Here is a 21,077-nt window from a genome sequence, read left to right on the forward strand (position 1 = left end):
GGCAGGTCAACATTTTGGAGTGCTTAACACCAATTTCAAAACAACAGTGAAAATACACTTTACACAAGGTTGTCATGAAGGCTTAATATAGCCTTCATAAGCTTCACACATAATAAGGCTTCTGCCACATGGAGATCATGTAAGGACCTGTCAAATCACCCTTTATATTATGGCATTTGCTTATAAATGGTTTGTGAAACATCTACCCAGCTGTTATAAAGGGCTATGAAGCCTTCATTAAGCTTCAAAGATACAATTGTGACCAAGTTGTTTGTGACCAATCACTATCAGTGAACCAATTACATAGGGTTGGGGTCAAAGGGGAGCAGGAACTGGAAGATTTATGTCCCGACACCAGAGGGTTCAAAGCAGGAACTCACAGCTGCCGCAAAGCCACCCAGCAGCTGGAACTCATCTGCATGACCTGGAAAAGCAGACCGTACTGTATTCCGACGGGATCAACACTGTCAGCAGGGACATTCTGGTCTTCCCAGATGACAGATCTGTTCAGGCCTACAAAGAAAACCATCAATATATATAAAAAGATGAAGTCATATCGAAAGGATTAGGCTGCTTTTCAATGTGTCTGACACTTGACAGAGCAGTCGGGACATCTTGCTCATTTTGAACAAACGTAAGCTTACTTTCTGTAACAGTTTGGCTGGCATTGAGTCTTTTTAGCTTTTGGAAAAGAGAGAGTTGAGTTGAAATGACTCATTTGTTTCCATAAGCTCATTTTGTAAGCTCTAGACTTCTGGCTGCAACAGTCTACTCTGAGTATTTCCGCATTAACCAGGGAAAATCCATAAAGTAGCCATTCATTTCCGCCTGCTGCATCTGTCAGATTCACTGGCATTTGATTGTGGTCCACACTTTCCCCCTGATTGTTCCAAGTTCTCGTAGATGTGTGACATGGTTTCAGTGTCGGATGTTGCGGTTCACTGCTATCTGGCTTTTGTTCCCCCTGAGGAACGTCTAACAGTCTGGTGAGTCTGCAGTACTAAGAACACAGCGAGACATTCTCTCATTCTCTTAGTCACCTAGAGAAAGTACACGCTGTAGAACAGGAGGAGAAAGCAATCGACTGAGTGAGAAATACTAGTGGTAAATATGCATCAGACGAACTCCACAAAAAGGGGGGCAGCATGCTCTTGCACCGTTGTCACGATTAGCCGGTTTATACAGTGTCTGCTGAAAGCACGGAACCTGTGATGAATTAAGCTGATAGGGGAGGAAAAAGTGAACCACCCACTCCTTACCCTAGGCTGCACTGGGGTTTTTAAGACCGCCCAGCGAACCGCACTTCTCTCCCTGTAAACTTCAAACCCTCCCGACGCCCCCTTTCGAAACCCCAACAGGGAAAATGGCACTTTCCAAACTCTGTGGTCTATGGCTCAGCTAGACATGGCCAGTCGGACGCTTTTATTCCTCTGTAGTTAATAGAAGTGTAATTTACACAGTTACATTTTGTCATGTGTAGATCTAGTTAAGCTACTCTTGCCTGTAATAATAGCAATAATAATAATAATAATAATAATAATAATACATCTCAATGGTTAGAGAAATAATACATCTACGTGGTTAAGGAAATGCTAAAACGACATGAGATCTGGGATCTGGGAACCAAGGCATTTTCCATCAAAGTCAGTTACTGTTTTTCTGGGATACAGTTTTTTTTTCTTCTTCTTGTGATTTGCAAAAACATGTGTTTGGATTCATATGAAGATGAGTTTCTTCTTTGTTTGTTCCAGTGTTTTATTGATTCAATTGATCCAAACGTGCATTTTTCACTGAGCAGCAGCCTGGAAACTGGTCATTTAACGGGCACCCAAGTTTAAACAAAGGGTCATTTAACGGGCACCCAAGTTTAAACAAAGTGCTCGCTTTAGTTATGGACAGTACTTGGAGGCAGGACAGCAGAGCTTTATCTCGGGACATTCAGACTCGTCAAATGTCTTACAGTAGATAGAACATAAACGAGCTGGAAACGGCCCGTCCACTGCCTACTGTCTACTGTCCACCGCCTACTGTCTCAAGAGCCTAGACTAGAGACAACACAGCTGGCTACACAAAGAGGGCCAGAGATAAAGAATGATGATAAAAGGTGTGGCGAACCCTGCTGAGTGCCACGGGGTCGTTATCCGTTATCTCACGCGAGACATGGTGCAGGGCAGGCTCTATGGATCAATGCTGACAGGGAGGGGGAGGGGGTGTTCCATTAACCCCAAATGAGACCTAAGGGTGGGCGTCTGGTGGGGGTGGGGGGGGGGGGTTCCCAAGGGGGCGATGAAGGGGGTGAAGTGTGTGTGTGTGTGGCTGATGGGGGCGATTCATAACCACAGACATTCAACATGGGCAGGAGAAATACCTTGAATTCTGGTACCCTCAATTATAAGATTAGACATTAGCCATTACATTTGATCACTTAGCCATATTGTAGCTTATCCAAGGCTGTAGTTTCCTTTTTAATTTGAGATGGCTATGCAGTCCCCATTGGTGCTATCAGTGACATCATCCCACTGGCTCTCTAGTTATCATGGAATTATTTGCTTTAGTTTGATCCAGTTCCCAAAATAAGAGTATTTGGTTCTCCTTGTCTGTTCTCTCCTCTATTTGTTTAGTAGACCAGTGGTTCCCAAACTGTGGGGGTCGGCAGCGGGGGTGCGGGGGGGGGGACGCGGGGGTCTTGAACATTTTAATAGTAGAATGCACAAGGTGCAATTTCGAAATTGGGTAGTGCATCATCAGTTTGCCTCTTGTCATGTCAGTCATTGTATACCTTAGAGAGCTATTAATAACTTGTAAGAAATGTCCAGATCAACTAGCCCATGTCAGCTAATGTTTTTTTGCTAGGTTTTTTAGCCCATAGATTTTGTTGTAACGTTTGAGTCACTCAAATACCACATGAATACACATGGTAAGATGTATAGAATTAGACATTACAACATTTATAGAATTACAAGAAAATTACCTTTTAAAACTGCAAAATGTTCACTGCACCCCATGACAAAATGGATTGAATTACAGGAAATAAGCTTTAAACCTGCAAAATGTTCTCTCCACCAACAACTTTGGTTTGAACAGTTTGTATCATGAACAGCGCTTGTCCCATAGAAATAGAGGTGACACGCAGGGGGTGCGGGATGTTCCCCAATGCTGGAAGGGGGTCCTGAGTGAAAAAGTTTGGAAACCCCTGTAGTAGACAACACAGTACTGTGAAGTCAGTATTTCCGTCTACGGCATCCATCTTAGGAAGTCGACAGTTTCAGGCAAAACTCTGCCTGTGGTTGTTTTGTATCTGTTGCGGAGTGAGATAACAGATGGTTCATTTAGCAGATGAGCTAATCTAGAATGATCCGTTACCCCCACAGTGCCAAAGTGATGACATAGCCGACGGCTCAGGCTGTTCCTCCCAGTCAGATCTCACAGCACACTGAGGAAAATAAGCTATAAGTGGAAACATTTTAATGCTATAAAAGTAGCGTCTTGTGAGAGCTGTTGGTCTGGTAGACATGTTCCTCTGGCACTCTGACCAGTCTGAGGCGTGTTCATGTCAAGGGGTTACCTATAAAGCTCAGTGATGCCACCTGGTGTTTAAAATGAGAACAGGTAAAGGGCCTGCAAGTCACCTTTACTCCATCAACTCAGACCGTTGATAAGTTTGTTTAGGTTTTGTGTGTCAGTTGTCATGACTACCTAGAAACGCTCTCCTTTCCCCTGTATCTCTCCATCAGGTTGTTGCTTTGAATGAGAATGTGTTCTTTTCAGTCAACTTACTAACCTGGTAAGGTAGAGGTTCGATAAACAACGAAGTAGATAAATATTAATCATAATCAATAAGTATGTGGGTGCAACTGTGGATAAATTGTGTTAAAAACATATGGGAGCTTTTTGTGATATAGCCTACTTTCTGCTGCATTTGGGGCAGTTAGACCAGGTAAACCCATTAAGCTTTGTTGTAAATTCGCATAAGCACTCAATATGTTTTGTGTTTTATAGTACACCATTACTATTTAATATCCCCTTTCCACAACTTTTCTGTGTGTGTAATACACTTTTAGTATTTTATTGGTATATCTATGCGGGGAAATTGTTTATTGGTGGCTGGGTCATTTTTTTGTGAGTCTGTGAGTCAGGTTTTCGAGGCATTCCTTTTGGAGGAAATTACCTCATGTCTGACAGTGGGGAGACTTTACAACAACCGACAGTCACCTTTTCTAGAACCCTCTTTTGCCTGCAGTTGAACTGAGATTTTATCCAGTACATAATGGAAAACATATGTTCCACATCACTGCTAAACACAGTTACCTGTTGTTGATTTATGATACAGAATAATAAGATTCTGTTACACTAACATTGCATTTATTCTTCTGTGTTTAAAGTGTCCAATTGGGTTTGTGTTAATTTTGTTGTTGGTGATACTGCATGCCAGTAAAGAAAGCAAAAGGTTTTGCAATGTCAGAGTCCAAGGAGGAAGTTTTTGCGTTCAACTTCTTCCTGTCCCTGTTCTCATCAATTTATTCACAGAAAAGCAGATCTCTCTAATATGCTCCTCCCCATCACAGTTCCTTTCTGTTGCTCACGTTCCCTCTCTGACCTTTCCTGTCTGACCTTTCCTCTCTGACCTATCCTGTCTGACCTTTCCTGTCTGACCTTTTCCTGTCTGGCCTTTCCTGTCTGACCTTTCCTGTCTGTCCCGCCCTCCACAGGAGATGACCTGGGCTGCACGGTCGACGGCCAGGTGTACACCAACCGAGACATTTGGAAACCAGAGCCATGTCGGATCTGCGTGTGCGACAGTGGCGCCGTCCTGTGCGACGAGATCCAGTGCGATGAGCTGTCCAACTGTGAGAAGGTGACCATCCCCGAGGGCGAGTGCTGTCCCATCTGCCAGAGCGAGGGCAGCACAGACACCAGTGGCAACGGCAGACCTGGTGAGCGGTCGGAAAGCGTAACCCGAAATTTGTAGTAACCCGAAGTCATGACAAAGGCATATTTTTCTTATGAGAGAACCCAGTGTGAACTGTCATTGAATGTGTAACTACTAATGTAACTACATATTATTATATTAGGTGCCATTACAGTGGCTTGCGAAAGTATTCACCCCCTTGGCATTTTTCTTATTTTGTTGCCTTATAGCCTGGAATTAAAATGGATTTTTTGGGGGGTTTGTATCATTTGATTTACACAACATGCCTACGACTTTGAGGATGCAAAGTATATTTTATTGTGAAACAAACAAGAAATAAGACAAAAAAACAGAACATGAGCGTGAATAACTATTCACCCTGCCTAAAGTCAATACTTTGTAGAGCCACCTATTGCAGCAATTACAGCTGCAAGTCTCTTGGGGTATGTCTCTATAACCTTGGCACATCTAGCCACTGGGATTTTTGCCCATTCTTCAAGGCAAAACTGCTCCAGCTCCTTCAAGTTGGATGGGTTCTGCTGGTGTACAGCAATCGTTAAGTCATACCACAGATTCTCAATTGGATTGAGGTCTGGGCTTTGACTAGGCCATTCCAAGACATTTAAATGTTTCCCCTTAAACCACTCGAGTGTTGCTTTAGCAGTATGCTTAGGGTCATTATTCTGCTGGAAGGTGAACCTCCGTTCCAGTCTCAAATCTCTGGAAGACTGAAACAGGTTTCCCTCAAGGATTTCCCTGTATTTAGCGCCATCCATCATTCCTTCAATTCTGACCAGTTTCCCAGTCCCTGCCGATGGTGTTCTCGGGGTGATGAGAGGCGTTGGTTTTGCGCCAGACATAGCGTTCTCCTTGATGGCCAAAAAGCTCAATTTTTGTCTCATCTGACCAGAGTACCTTCTTCCATATGTTTGGGGAGTCTCCCACATGCCTTTTGGAGAACACCAAATGTGTTTGCTTATTTATTTCTTGAAACAATGGCTTTTTTCTGGCCACTCTTCAGTAAAGCCCAGCTCTGTGGAGTGTATAGCTTAAAGTGGTCCTATGGACAGATACTCCAATCTCCGCTGTGGAGCTTTGCAGCTCCTTCAGGGTTATCTTTGGTCTCTTTGTTGCCTCTCTGATTAATGCCCACCTTGCCTGGTCCGTGAGTTTTGTTGGGCAGCCCTCTCTTGGCAGGTTATTTTTTAATAATGGATTTAATGGTGCTCTGTGGGATGTTTAAAGTTTAGGATATTTTTTAATAACCCAACCCTGATCTGTACTTCTCCACAACTTTGTCCCTGACCTGTTTGGAGAGCTCCTTGGTTTTCATGGTGACGCTTGCTTGGTGGTGCCCCTTGCTTAGTGGTGTTGCAGACTCTGGGGCCTTTCAGAACAGGTGTATATGTACTGAGATCATGTGACAGATCATGTGACACTTAGATGCACACAGGTGGACTTTATTTAACAAATTATGTGACTTCTGAAGGTAATTGGTTGCACCAGATCTTATTTAGGGGCTTCATAGCAAAGGTGGTGAATACATATGCACGCACCACTTTTCCGTTATTTATTTCTTTGAATTTTTTGAAAGAAGTTATTTTTTTCATTTCACTTCACCAATTTGGACTATTTTGTGTATGTCCATTACATGAAATCCAAATAAAAATCCATTTAAATTACAGGTTGTAATGCAACAAAATAGGAAAAACTCCAAGGGGGATGAATACTTTTGCAAGGCACTGTATGTCTCATCTCAAAATAAGTAGCAACATATGGCAGGCCCCTGTTTGTCTTGTAAAGTAAACATAAATCTATGTGCACCATCTCCATGTCAACCCAGTGCTTTACTATGAAGAAAATAAGAGTTAACTCCACTAATGACAATGCAGTAAATGTAGACTAGAGGCTTTTGTAAGATAATTCTTTGTTAATGTCTGTTCTGTCATTTTCAGACGGTGGCAGAGTCTACAGGGTAAGCTTTAGGATCTCCATGTGATTATTAAACATATTTACAATATCTTATGACTAACTTGATTTTAACGGTAAAGCAACATCTGTCATCTTGCTCTTTGTTTATAGGGTCAGAAAGGAGAACCTGGAGATGTACCGCAGGTGACTGGGATCAGAGGTCGTCCTGGGCCTATGGTAAGCTTACAGGTCACTTTGTTTTCAGAGTCTATTATAAACTGAGTTTGTGATGTGGTGCTTTGTCGAGATTCACCAACATATAGCGTTAAGGTTTACGTTTTTTTAACAGTTGTTTTTCACTTGTGGTGTGGATTTTGTAAGACTCTTTGAGTCAACTCTAGATGGCAGAAGAGCACAGTTACCTATAACTTGACATGAAAGGATTCCTGTGTAGTGCAACTGTACTTGACATAGCATCAATAATGACTTTGCTCCAGTTCAGTGATGATGTCATCATGTGATTAATGAAGGGACACTAGTGTGGCTTTATCCATCCGTTCTTTTTGTCCCACAACAGGGGCCTCCCGGGTCGCCAGGATTCAGAGGGGACCGAGGCCAGACTGGAAGACCTGTACGTTCCAAACATGACTTGTGAAAACACACAAACCTCTAGGATGCATATACATCATGCTGTAGCTACGCTGGAGTTCTGTAATGTATACTTATTTACATTGGCACATTGACAATAAATTTTTTAAAAAACAGTGAGTTTCAATTAAAGTCGGATCTTTGCCAAATCTCAAAGTCCTTTATCATTCCTTTTCCTGGGTCTAACCCAATAGTATGATCACCCACCCCTTTTCTGTGACACCCCCTCCGAAGTGATCAATTTGGCCCCAACTTTGCAGTACACACAGAGCTTGTCTTATAAAAAGACAATGTCATGTAGCTTGATTTGGAAAATATGTTTAAGGCATATTCACTCTTTATATAATGGCAGGTATAACACAGTCTTCATGCTATCTCCAGGCTGAGACATGATAATAAACCTTCTACTCAGTTTCAATTGAATTAGGATATTTCAGAGAAGCAACTAATGTATGTGATTATGAACAGAAGATAATTACAGTGGGGGGAAAAAGTATTTAGTCAGCCACCAATTGTGCAAGTTCTCCCACTTAAAAAGATGAGAGGCCTGTAATTTTCATCATAGGTACACGTCAACTATGACAGACAAAATGAGAAGAAAAAAATCCAGAAAATCACATTGTAGGATTTTTAATGAATTTATTTGCAAATTATGGTGGAAAATAAGTATTTGGTCAATAACAAAAGTTTCTCAATACTTTGTTATATACCCTTTGTTGGCAATGACACAGGTCAAACGTTTTCTGTAAGTCTTCACAAGGTTTTCACACACTGTTGCTGGTATTTTGGCCCATTCCTCCATGCAGATCTCCTCTAGAGCAGTGATGTTTTGGGGCTATCGCAGTGCAACACGGACTTTCAACTCCCTCCAAAGATTTTCTATGGGGTTGAGATCTGGAGACTGGCTAGGCCACTCCAGGACCTTGAAATGCTTCTTACGAAGCCACTCCTTCGTTGCCCGGGCGGTGTGTTTGGGATCATTGTCATGCTGAAAGACCCAGCCACGTTTCATCTTCAATGCCCTTGCTGATGGAAGGAGGTTTTCACTCAAAATCTCACGATACATGGCCCCATTCATTCTTTCCTTTACACGGATCAGTCGTCCTGGTCCCTTTGCAGAAAAAACAGCCCCAAAGCATGATGTTTCCACCCCCATGCTTCACAGTAGGTATGGTGTTCTTTGGATGCAACTCAGCATTCTTTGTCCTCCAAACACGACGAGTTGAGTTTTTACCAAAAAGTTCTATTTTGGTTTCATCTGACCATATGACATTCTCCCAATCCTCTTCTGGATCATCCAAATGCACTCTAGCAAACTTCAGACGGGCCTGGACATGTACTGGCTTAAGCAGGGGGACACGTCTGGCACTGCAGGATTTGAGTCCCTGGCGGCTTAGTGTGTTACTGATGGTAGGCTTTGTTACTTTGGTCCCAGCTCTCTGCAGGTCATTCACTAGGTCCCCCCGTGTGGTTCTGGGATTTTTTGTGATCATTTTGACCCCACGGGGTAAGATCTTGCGTGGAGCCCGAGATAGAGGGAGATTATCAGTGTCTTCCATTTCCTAATAATTGCTCCCACAGTTGATTTCTTCAATCCAAGCTGCTTACCTATTGCATATTCAGTCTTCCCAGCCTGGTGCAGGTCTACAATTTTGTTTCTGGTGTCCTTTGACAGCTCTTTGGTCTTGGCCATAATGGAGTTTGGAGTGTGACTGTTTGAGGTTGTGGACAGGTGTCTTTTATACTGATAACAAGTTCAAACAGGTGCCATTAATACAGGTAACGAGTGGAGGACAGGGGAGCCTCTTAAAGAAGAAGTTACAGGTCTGTGAGCCAGAAATCTTGCTTGTTTGAAGGTGACCAAATACTTATTTTCCACCATAATTTGCAAATAAATTCATTAAAAATCCTACAATGTGATTTTCTGGAGAGAAAAAATTCTCAATTTGTCTGTCATAGTTGACGTGTACCTATGATGAAAATTACAGGCCTCTCTCATCTTTTTAAGTGGGAGAACTTGCACAATTGGTGGCTGACTAAATACTTTTTTTCCCCACTGTATATAGATTTTTTTTTTTTTATCAATGGCTTTCATTGTCGTGCTCAAATAGAATACAGTATCCTCAAAGATAATCAACAGTACATGACATGTTAAAGATTTTAGACACACAATTATATACTGTGCACTGTATGGATATTGTACTCTTTGATGAAAAAACACTGTGATAAAAAAAAGTCAACACACCATTTATTTTACATTATCATTAGAATGGGCTCCCGAAAGACCCATTCCGCAAACGTGTTCATTCCATTTAAATTCAGTTCGCAAACAAAAACCTAAATGATAAATGAATACGCCCCTCTCATTGGAATGCTGAAGCTGTTGAGGGCATACATTTAGCAGAACATCATGAATATTTATGATTTATTACATAATATGTCCTTCGTCTGCCTCTCATGTTAGGTTTGTCAAGCATAAGCTGTAATGATTTATTTCTTCTCATTGTGGCCATTTTCATAATCTATTGTTATTGTGTATCAACTAGAAAACCTGCGTTTAGAACACAAGGCAACATGAATGTCGACACATTATTTTACTAAACATAAACGGAGATCCATAACTCAGGGGTCACTGATATCAATACATGAGTTGAGAAAAAATTAGGTTTACACAGTAACAAGTTAAGATTTGGCACTTAATGAATGACACAGTATTTTACCTGTAATGAGTTGCTTCATCCTGATTATATTAACATGACATTATCTATCTAAAGGGGCAGCGTGGACCAGCAGGATATGACGGAGAGCCTGGTGTGCCTGGAAACCCAGGAGAGCCAGGGCCTGCAGGAAACCAAGGTCCTCCAGGAGTATGTACCACAATACCTACCCCTCATAAACATGTATCATCTCAAATGTAACCCTTTATAAAGGCAACGTTATTGTTAAGCGTTACCCTCATATAGTGAATTCTCACTAGATAGCTTTGACACTGTGCTGGATTGGCAATGGATAAATTCAATGCCAAACATGTTAGTCATGTCTTTACAATCAATAGTTCTATTAACGTCGTGCTAACAGTGGGGTTAAATGATACCCTCCAAAATGTACATAAATGTGTATATACAGTATATATTTTTAAGGATATATCCATGCGCAAAAGTGTTTCATACAGAGGTGGAATCATCTCTCCCTGTGCTGTTCCACTGTTACCTTCACTGGTAAGATATTTAGAAGGTAGAGATCAGACCAATTGCTCATTTATGGAAAGACTTTCTCTGTGAAAGTGTGTGTGATCGTGTGAAGACGTTAATTGTTATCAGGGTCAAAGAACGTCAGCTTTCCTCCATCCCAGTCCAGCATCATTCTGATCCTCTGGGGCATCTGTGTCACTGTGAGAATGATGTGCTCCTCAGGTACGGACAGGATGCTGTAAACACCTCCCGTTAACGTACTGCTCTTAACCTCCACCACCCAGCTGTGTATCCCTGAGTCGAAGCCCTCAGAGCCCAGAACCCCTTCGTGGTGATTGAACCTCTCTGGGTTGTCAGGTTGAGGATCCATCTGGTCAGTCTCAAAACAGAGAGAGTCTCTGAGTCGAAACCTTACCAGGTCATGATACACCAGCAGGTCTGGGTGGGCAGTGTTTGGGTCCAGGGTCACAGGAAAGTATGGCACAATCCCCTGCAGCTTCTCCCATATTCTGAACTGCAGGTTGCCCAGGTGATTGCCCACGTTTATTAGTGATCCTGAGTGCAGCTGTGGATCCGCTAGTGTGGACTGGGATCTGGCCATGTATAGAATGTCCTTGTATCTCTGCAGGAAGGGGATGTGGTCACCCTCTAGACACTCCTCTACGGCTCTGATCGGATCTGAAAGATTTGAGATAACTTTGGTCATCTCTTCAGTCTTCTTATTTACCATCCAAATTGTCTCCTCTTCCTCCCTCAGAGCACATATCCTGGCCTCCTCTTCATCTAGTAGAATTTTCCGAAGATCATCAAACTCTATCCTGATCTGCATGTGTGTAAAATCTTAATGTACTTTGCTGTTTGATCACAGGTTACTTTGGCTTCAGTAAAAAGACCCAGCTTCTCCTTCAAGGTCTCCAGTTCAACCTTTTTCCTTGTGTTCTTGGACATCATCTATGGGACAGAACTTGTGGCCTGTGCGTGTTCTTGAATCCTGACACACCAAACAGACAGGATGTTGATCCCCCCAGACAGAAGAGCTTGAGTTTCTTTTTGTGCCGAGTGCAGAGTCTCTCAGACCCGGCTGCATCTCTGGATCTCTGCCTCTGCTGTAGGAAGCCCTCACACAGCCTCTTCAGGGTAAGGCTCACTGCTGGAAAAGGCATTGAGGAGATCCTCCTGCAGACTGGACACTCCTGGTCTTCCTTACGTTTTCCAGTACTCCTCGAGGCACGTTTTACTGGCGCTGTGGCTACTGTACAAAACCACAGGATCCCTGAAGATGTCACAGCACACAGGACAGGAGAAATCATCTTCTAGAATCTGGCCTATTGAGAAACATAGTATGGAAACAAGAAAAACACACCTGGCTGTTACCTGGCCTATTGAGAAACATATTATGGAAACAAGAAAAACACACCTGGCCGTTACCTGGCCTATTGAGAAACATAGTATGGAGACAGGAAAAACACACCTGGCTTTTACCTGGCCTATTGAGAAACATAGTATGGAGACAGGAAAAACACACCTGGCCGTTACCTGGCCTAATGAGAAACATAGTATGGAGACAGGAAAAACACCTGGCCGTTACCTGGCCTATTGAGAAACATAGTATGGAGACAGGAAAAACACACATGGCCGTTACCTGGCCTATTGAGAAACATAGTATGGAGACAGGAAAAACACACCTGGCTGTTACCTGGCCTATTGTAATGCTTAGTGGCCTCTGAGTTTCATGTTGAATATCCAATACTGTAAATCACTGTTCTGTTTCCCCAGGGACTGGGAGCTCAGATGGCTGGAGGCTTTGGGGATGAGAAATCAGCCGGCCAAACGGCCATGGTGCCAGGAACTAGGGTAAGAAGGGTGCAGTGGAAACATCTTAGGTCACACAAGTTTTTTGTGCCGTATTTCTTTACTATGGCTTGGATCATTTAACTTATGTGCTGATGTTGGTGTATTTTTGGAATTTGTTGAACTGTGGGGCTCATACTGTTTCTGATTCTGTGTGCAATTATGCAATGTGTGTTTTAGGGAGAGTCAGGAGCAAGAGGACCTCCTGGGCCAAATGGAAACCCTGTAAGTTAAAAACTACTCATGAAAATAATATTTAAAACAATTATATTTGGAGCAAGCCGTTCACTCTGTTTGTTCTCTCTCTCTCTCTCTCTCTCTCTCTCTCTCTCTCTCTCTCTCTCTCTCTCTCTCTGTCTGTCTGTCTGTCTGTCTGTCTGTCTGTCTGTCTGTCTGTCTGTCTGTCTGTCTGTCTGTCTGTCTGTCTGTCTGTCTGTCTGTCTGTCTGTGTCTCTCTCTCTCTCTCTCTCTCTCTCTCTCTCTCAGGGCCATTCTGGACCACAAGGAGCCCCTGGGGAAGTCGGTGATCCAGGTCACATGGTATGATAACATTCTCCCTGTCATGTTTCTGGTCCGGTGTTCCCTGTTTGTTGCGACCATTCTCAACAAAGTGTCTATAAAGAATAGCACCTTGAGTCATGTTGGCACCACAGTAGTCACATCCATCTTCTTGAAAACAAACAACACAAAAGAATATGTGCAACTGTTTATGTTGACCATTTAATCTCCTGGTAACACTTTACATACAGCTAACAGGTATAATATATTATGATGCCGTTCTAATGCATTGTAGCACATGCAATTAGCATGTATGACCCCCTTATATAATGTCTTATCATAATCTTCTGTTGTAGGGTCCATCTGGACAAAGGGGACCTGAAGGGCCACCTGGAAAGCCAGGTGAAGACGTGAGTAAACTCTCATCTCTGTTCACCAGATGTACTGACGCCAACCTTTATATCAAATACATGGTTTTAATGGACTGGTGGTAATGTCAGTGGCCTCATGATGAGTCTGTTGTGAAGAATGCTGGTTTGAAATGTAGGTCCGCCATGGCAAAGATGGACTGCATTCCATATGCTCTGTGTCACAATAACCTTCCCAACAGAAACAATCTCAAAAGACATGAACATACTAGATAGAAGGCTTGCTAACCTCAACCCTGATGTGTAAGAAACACCAGCCTTTATACTTTTAGTAAATGGCACTGTTGCTCATCTATTGTGATGTCATCCTAGGGAGAAGCAGGGAAAGCTGGAAATTCAGGAGAGATGGGTTTCCCTGGATCAGCGGTAAGTTATATATCAATAGAAGTGTTACGCTTGAAATTATTACTAAAATGACTGGAATACTGTACTCAAATACCATGCAATGTATTTCAGGGAGCTAGAGGATTTCCAGGGACACCTGGGCCTCCAGGACTGAAAGGCCATAGAGTAAGTACAACAGCCCCAATATTATTATATTGCCTATGTAGAGCTCTGAGCTAACGCCATCATTAAAACACCATACAAATGAAATATTACTATTATTATTATTATTGTTGTTGTTAATGGAGAAATACACATTCCTTCTTTCAGGGTCACGCAGGTCCAATGGGTCTAAGAGGAGAAACTGGAACTGTAGGATCCAAGGTAGAACATCTACATATTATATTATAACTGACTGCTTTTATAACTGACAGTGATATTCATCTACATATTATGTTATAACTGACTGGTTTTATGATTCATATAGACACAATAGTTATTTCTAGTCATGATACATCAGTTTCGTATATATAATAAGTATAGCTATGCATACTGTAGATCAGGGTGTCAAACTCATTCCATGGAGGGCCGAGTGTCTGCAGGTTTTCTTGAAATTAAGACCTAGACAACCAGGTGAGGGGAGTTCCTTACTAATTTGTGACATTCATTTTTTTTGTATTTATTAAGGAGCCCCATTAGCTGCTACTCTTCCTGGGGTCCAGCAACATTAAGGCAGTTATACAACATTAAGGCAGATCTACAATATTAAGGCAGATCTACAATATTATGGCAGTTCTACAATATCAAGGCAGATCTACAATATCAAGGCAGTTATATACAATACAAAATATTACATTACAATTCATAACACTTTTCACAACACATCAAGTGTGTGCCCTCAGGCCACTACTCTACTATCACATATCTACAACACAAAATGTGTATGTGTGTATAGAGTGTGTGTGTGTGTTATCATGTGTATGTGTGTGTCTGTGTCTAAAATTATCAATCAAGCACAAGGGTGGAGCGAAAAACCGCAGACACTCGGCCCTCCGTGGAATGAGTTTGACACGTGCTGTGGAGTATTGCAAAGCATGTATTGATGAATGCAATGTTTCTGTCATTGATCTTTTAGGGTGCATTAGGTCCCACTGGTCCGATTGGCACACCTGGCCCTATGGTAAGTGGAACATATTTTAAATATACAGTATTGTGTACTAACAACTTATGCTGTCTCTGACAAAATGCAATTTTAAGCAAAGACCACTGAGATAAAGAGAGCAACTGTTATGTTGATAGCAATTTACTATTGGTTCTTTTAGAAGTTACTCCTCAACTTCTGCACCAATCAAAAAAGATAAGAAAGGTGAAAGTAAAATGGTGGATGCCTACCTGGTGTTGGCTTTGACCAGTCCAGATTCTTCATAGTGTAATGCAGAATAATGAAGGGAGTCAAGCAGAGGAAGCCAGTATGTGGATGCAGCACATGACCAGAAGCTGTACTGCTAGATTACCTTTGGCTTTAATTTCTTTCAGCTGTCTAAAATAAACAATGCAATATGCATAACTAACAGGCATAGTTAAATGAATACATTATTTAAAAATGCAATGACACATTTTTTTTCAAATGATGAATTCCTGTTAGTAGAAGCCTATTTAATAAGACATGAAGCAATGGTATTGCTTCATGGTTGCTCTGGAGTAGCAGTTGGACCTATTTGTAGGACTGTAGAACAGTGCTTCATGGTTGCTCTGGAGTAGCAGTTGGACCTATTTGTAGGACTGTAGAACAGTTTAGTCCTAGTGTATCAAATCACTGCCAATTAACACCTCCTTTCTTCACCTTTTTACTTTAACTTTTTTTTTTGTTACATTTATTTGTTTATTGCTGTGCCACTGTAAAAGTAATCATGATGTATTGCTTCGTAGGGCCCTAGAGGCATGCCTGGGGAGAGAGGCCGCTTAGGAGCTAACGGAGTACCAGTAAGAATGAGAACTTATAATAAAGTGCATTATTCCACACAGCCCTTAATAGCGTTCTCTGATGCATCGCTCCTTTTTCAAATCAAATCAAATCAGATTTCATTTGTCACATACACGTGTTTAGCAGTTGTTATAGCGGGTGAAGCGAAATGCTTGTGCTTCTAGCTCCGACAGTGCAGTAATATCTAACAATTTTCACAACATATACACACAAAAAAAAGTAAGGAATGGGATTTAAGAATATATACATATATGGACAAGCAATGCCAGAGCGGCATGGACTAAGATACAGAAGATTATTATAGAATAGAATGTGGTATATACATATGAGATGAGTAGTGCAAGATATGTAAACATTATTATTTATTATTATTTATTATTAAAGTGACTAGTGTTCCATTTCTTAAAGTGGCCATATATACTGTGCAAGGGTATACAATGAATGTCTCAAGATAACAAGCTACAGTGGCTTGCGAAAGTATTCACCCCACTTGGCATTTTTCCTATTTCATTGCCTTACAACCTGGAATAATAAAAAATAAAAACTTGGGGGTTGTATCATTTGATTTACACAACATGCCTACCACTTTGAAGATGCAAAATAATTTTTAAGCTTGGCACATCTAGCCACTGGGATTTTTGTCCATTCTTCAAGGCAAAACTGCTCCAGCTCCTTCAAGTTGGATGGGTTCCGCTGGTGTACAGCAATCTTTAATTCATACCACAGATTTTCAATTGGATTGAGGTCTGGGCTTTGACTAGGCCATTCCAATACATTTTAAATGTTTTCCCTTAAACCACTCAAATGTTGCTTTAGCAGTATGCTTAGGGTCATTGTCCTGCTGGAAGGTGAACCTCCGTCCCAGTCTCAAATCTCTGGAAGACTGAAACAGGTTTCCCTCAAGAATTTCCCTGTATTTAGTGCCATCCATCATTCCTTCAATTCTGACCAGTTTCCCAGTCCCTGCAGATGAAAAACATCCCCACAGTGAAGCATGGTGGTGGCAGCATCATGCTGTGGGGATGTTTTTCATGGTGTTCTTGGGTTGATGAGAGGTGTTGGGTTTGCGCCAGACATAGCGTTTTCCTTGATGGCCAAAAAGCCATCTGACCAGAGTACCTTCTTCCATATGTTTGGGGAGTCTCCCACATGCCTTTTGGTGAACACCAAACATGTTTGCTTATTTTTTTCTTTAAGCAATGGCTTTTTTCTGGCCACTCTTCTGTAAAGCCCAGCTCTGTGGAGTGTACGGCTTAAAGTGGTCCTATGGACAGATACTCCAATCTCCGCTGTGGAGCTTTGCAGCTCCTTCAGGGTTATCTTTGGTCTCTTTGTTGCCTCTCTGATTAATGCCCACCTTGCCTGGTCCGTGAGTTTTAGTGGGCTGACCTCTCTTGGCAGGTTTGTAGTGGTGCCATATTCTTTCCAAAAAATGTTTTACAATGGATTTAATGGTGCTCTGTGGGATGTTTAAAGTTTCCGATATTTTTTTATAACCCAACCCTGATCTGTACTTCTCCACAACTTTATCCATGACCTGTTTGGAGAGCTCCTTGGTCTTCATGGTGCTGCTTGCTTGGTGGTGCCCCTTGCTTAGTGGTGTTGCAGACTCTGGGGCATTTCAGAACATGTGTATATATACTGAGATCATGTTACAGATCATGTGACACTTAGATTGCACACAGGTGGACTTTATTTAACTAATTATGTGACTTCTGAAGGTAATTGGTTGCACCAGATCTTATTTAGGGCCTTCATAGCAAAGGGGGTGAATACATATGCACGCACCACTTTTCCATTATTTATTTCTTAGAATTTTTTGAAACAAGTTATTTTTTATTTTTTTTCACTTCACCAATTTGGACTATTTTGTGTATGTCCATTACATGAAATCCAAATAAAATCCATTTAAATTACAGGTTGTAATGCAACAAAATAGGAAAAACTCCAAGGGGGATGAATATTTTTGCAAGGCAATGTATTGTTATGTTCACCTAGAGTGCTCAATTATTTATTCAAATATATTTTACGGTCATATAGAGTCTTTGACTAGTGTACAGAATACACATTTCCGATGTATGTCTTTACAAGAATTGACGATTGTATTCCTACGTGAATCCAATTAATTATTTGTTTTTTATGGTAGGGTATGAAAGGTCCTCCTGGGAACATTGGTAAACCAGGTCCGATGGTAAGACAACCAGACGTATCTCATTATCTACTGTGTATGAAATTCATAGAATAACTGGAGTTGCTACTAGCATATTACAGCTTTTCAGCAATTCATAAATTAAACTTTTCTGGTTTTATGCTTGCAGGGTCCGTTAGGTATCAATGGTCCTCCAGGATATCCAGGAATTCCAGGAATGAAGGCAAGTAGAACATAAAGTATTCAAGCCATGTTCAAATCTACGTGATATAAATAGTGACTTCGGAGGTTGTATATGTAATGTTGTATACAGCATGTTGTATATGTAACCTAATAACAGATATAGCTAGCTAATAAGGTAATGCAGGTCTATATACATAAAATGGACTCATTGAGGATTTCTGTTTCTACTCTCCAGGGCCAACCAGGTGCCACAGGAGTGCGGGGCCCTGAGGGGCAACAGGGCCAGAGGGGTGAGACAGGACACCAAGGCAGGGCAGGGGCAACTGGCCTACAAGTACGGCTCTTATTTCTAACACCTGCTCTATTTATTAAAGGTCCAATGCAGCCATTTTTATCAATTAAGTACCTTACTGTGATTTTTTTTTCACTGAAAATGGTCAAAAAGAAACAAAAATAGCTTCTAGCAAAGAGTAATTTCTCAATTTTGCTAGGACTGTCTCGGAGTGGTCTGAGTAGGGAGGGGAAAACTGAAAACTAGCTGTTATTGGCAGAGAGGTTTGGAACTCTCTTTCATATTGGTCTATCTACTAATGATGGTGATGTCACCAGGCAGGCCAAAACTCCATCCCATCAAAACAGGCAGAAATTTCAGGCGGTCTTTTCAAACAGCTCTTTACACTAAAAGGCATTATCATGATTTTCACAATTTCACAGTATTATTCCAACCTCATAGTGTGAAAATATATATAAAACACAGGAAAATCACGTTTTTGACAGCACTGGGCCTTTAACATGCTTATATGGTGCAATGCATTATGGTAATGCACTTAAGATTTGATTAATATGACATATTTGCAATTTCTAGGGTCCTTCAGGAACTGACGGTGGCCCAGGTACTAAGGGTCCAGTGGTATGTATATTATCATTAATCTAGTACTCCTAATTTCCCATTAAATAATTTGTTGTTAAACATAATTGTAATTTCAAATAGTATACCTAAAGTATTTAAAGACGTATATGATCAAGATTGATGTGTATTGAGAGATGCTCCTGTTGTTTTGTAGGGTAGCATGGGTGTACAGGGTCCCGGGGGTCACCTGGGACCCCATGGTCCACCAGGACCTCAGGGAAGCACTGGACAGCCTGGGATCAAAGGTCAACTGGTAATGTTGCGTCTGTTTACTTTGGATTTTTTTTTAAATAATTCTGCTCATGCAAGGTCCAGACATTCATGTACCTTATACATGTATAAATACACTGTCAATGTTATGACATGCACGCTCTAGACATAAACATCGCTCGGTGTTACTTTGGCCTTTACCAAAGCATACACGACATGGCCCAGAGCGCCTTCTAAGCAATGTACCATTACTGCAAAATAGTTGTTTTGACTGTTTGACAAGGGGATGGGAATATTGTTTTTCATTTTTATGATGCATTATCTATAATAAAATGTGACTTGTGATATACTTATGCCTCTCACGTTTTTGTTTCAGGGAGATGTTGGTGTACCTGGGTACAAAGGAGAGGCCGGACCCAAAGGAGAATCTGTAAGTCCAAATAATGTGACCTTTCACAGAGAATATGTACTGTATTTATTATTTTATACACAGGGCTTGTTATATTGTACAATAATGTACATTATTCCACATTGGATGAAAGAGAGACACTGTCATAGCTGGGACAGAGTGTATTGAGATGGTTGGATGTCAAGTGTATTTGAAATAAAGTTTGTTTTGACTCCTAGGGTCCCCCTGGTTCCCAAGGAGTGATTGGGCCCCAGGGCGAGGAGGGAAAGAGAGGAACTCGGGGTGACTCTGGTTCGTTAGGACCACCGGGTCCTGTTGGTGAGCGGGTGAGTCTACCGTTAGTCTATTACTGAACACCTCTACATTATAAGGATTTAGGTCAGTGACTGTAAATTCAGACTTCTCAGGATGGATTTCAGCCCTCCATTCTCATTTACCTCAGTTCATCCTCCATGGATATGTCCTCAACCCTGTGCAGGAAAAATGTATATTGTTTCATAGGTTGTAATCTTGGTACCTGTATATCCTATGTGTCTGTATTTCAGGGGTCTCCTGGTAACAGAGGTTTTCCCGGTGCTGATGGATTACCTGGTCCTAAGGTACAGACAGATGATCAGAGATCTATTACAGTTAAAACTGGTGGTCATTAGAGTGGATTCTCAAACCTAATTCACTATACTGTTTCTCCTGAAGGGTGCTCAAGGAGATCGTGGACCTTCTGGCATATCTGGCCCTAAAGGTTCAGGAGGAGATCCCGGTCGCACTGGCGAACCTGGCCTCCCAGGCGCAAGGGTAATGTGAAGACATCATTATAGCTTTCCAAGATTCCCTCATTTACTTACATCCCATATCTATATCTCAAAACCCAACGATGCTGATGGGAATCTGTCTTGGTGTGCCACATACTGTGGATCATTGTTTCTGACCTTGTCTGTTGTTTTATAGGGTCTGACAGGCACCCCAGGAGTCCAGGGAGCCGAGGGCAAGCCAGGACCACTGGTAAGGTTGACCATAGGTGGATAAAAAGAACGTTTGCACACATCCAACTTAATACAACTTTTTTTTTTAAACAGCTGAGAAAAAGGTCATGCACTCAGTGATTGCCACAGCTCCAACAAGTGTTCTAAATCAATTATTTCACTGATATACCTACAAGGTTTAGACCGACAGGGTCTATTTGTCAGTTGATCAGTGAGTGGACAGTACCTCTTTTCGAGGTTTGACCATTGGCATCAGATGTCGTAACACTGAATGAACAGCCAGAGGTAAGAGTTGTGCTTGTGTCCTCTGTCTGAAGGGCCCAGCAGGAGAAGATGGCCGCCCAGGACCAGCAGGGTCTATTGGAACCAGAGGTCCTGCAGGAACCATGGGAACACCTGGACCAAAGGGCTTTAACGTAAGGAATTTTGAAAGTTCTAACCTTCTCAGCATGTCTTGCTATCAAACTTGTCCTATCTCCTCATGACCTCTTG

General features: G+C 41.7%; 1 protein-coding gene across 1 annotated transcript in view; it reads left to right on the plus strand.

Annotated features, from left to right (window-relative positions):
• LOC121536478 (collagen alpha-2(V) chain) overlaps window positions 1–21,077 on the plus strand; it is a 57,516-nt gene that overhangs the window by 22,576 nt on the left and 13,863 nt on the right. The window contains exons 2-26 of the mRNA XM_041843771.2: window positions 4,710–4,934; window positions 6,865–6,884; window positions 6,992–7,057; window positions 7,398–7,451; window positions 10,243–10,335; window positions 12,436–12,513; window positions 12,691–12,735; window positions 12,997–13,050; window positions 13,365–13,418; window positions 13,749–13,802; window positions 13,893–13,946; window positions 14,091–14,144; window positions 14,896–14,940; window positions 15,690–15,743; window positions 17,891–17,935; window positions 18,063–18,116; window positions 18,312–18,410; window positions 18,942–18,986; window positions 19,141–19,239; window positions 19,573–19,626; window positions 19,824–19,931; window positions 20,151–20,204; window positions 20,299–20,397; window positions 20,551–20,604; window positions 20,903–21,001. Of these exons, the coding sequence (XP_041699705.1) occupies window positions 4,710–4,934; window positions 6,865–6,884; window positions 6,992–7,057; window positions 7,398–7,451; window positions 10,243–10,335; window positions 12,436–12,513; window positions 12,691–12,735; window positions 12,997–13,050; window positions 13,365–13,418; window positions 13,749–13,802; window positions 13,893–13,946; window positions 14,091–14,144; window positions 14,896–14,940; window positions 15,690–15,743; window positions 17,891–17,935; window positions 18,063–18,116; window positions 18,312–18,410; window positions 18,942–18,986; window positions 19,141–19,239; window positions 19,573–19,626; window positions 19,824–19,931; window positions 20,151–20,204; window positions 20,299–20,397; window positions 20,551–20,604; window positions 20,903–21,001 (1,760 nt within the window). The remainder of the gene's footprint in view (window positions 1–4,709; window positions 4,935–6,864; window positions 6,885–6,991; window positions 7,058–7,397; window positions 7,452–10,242; window positions 10,336–12,435; window positions 12,514–12,690; window positions 12,736–12,996; window positions 13,051–13,364; window positions 13,419–13,748; window positions 13,803–13,892; window positions 13,947–14,090; window positions 14,145–14,895; window positions 14,941–15,689; window positions 15,744–17,890; window positions 17,936–18,062; window positions 18,117–18,311; window positions 18,411–18,941; window positions 18,987–19,140; window positions 19,240–19,572; window positions 19,627–19,823; window positions 19,932–20,150; window positions 20,205–20,298; window positions 20,398–20,550; window positions 20,605–20,902; window positions 21,002–21,077) is intronic.

The sequence above is a fragment of the Coregonus clupeaformis genome, chromosome 23 (genome assembly GCF_020615455.1).
Source record: "Coregonus clupeaformis isolate EN_2021a chromosome 23, ASM2061545v1, whole genome shotgun sequence".
NCBI lineage: Eukaryota > Metazoa > Chordata > Actinopteri > Salmoniformes > Salmonidae > Coregonus > Coregonus clupeaformis.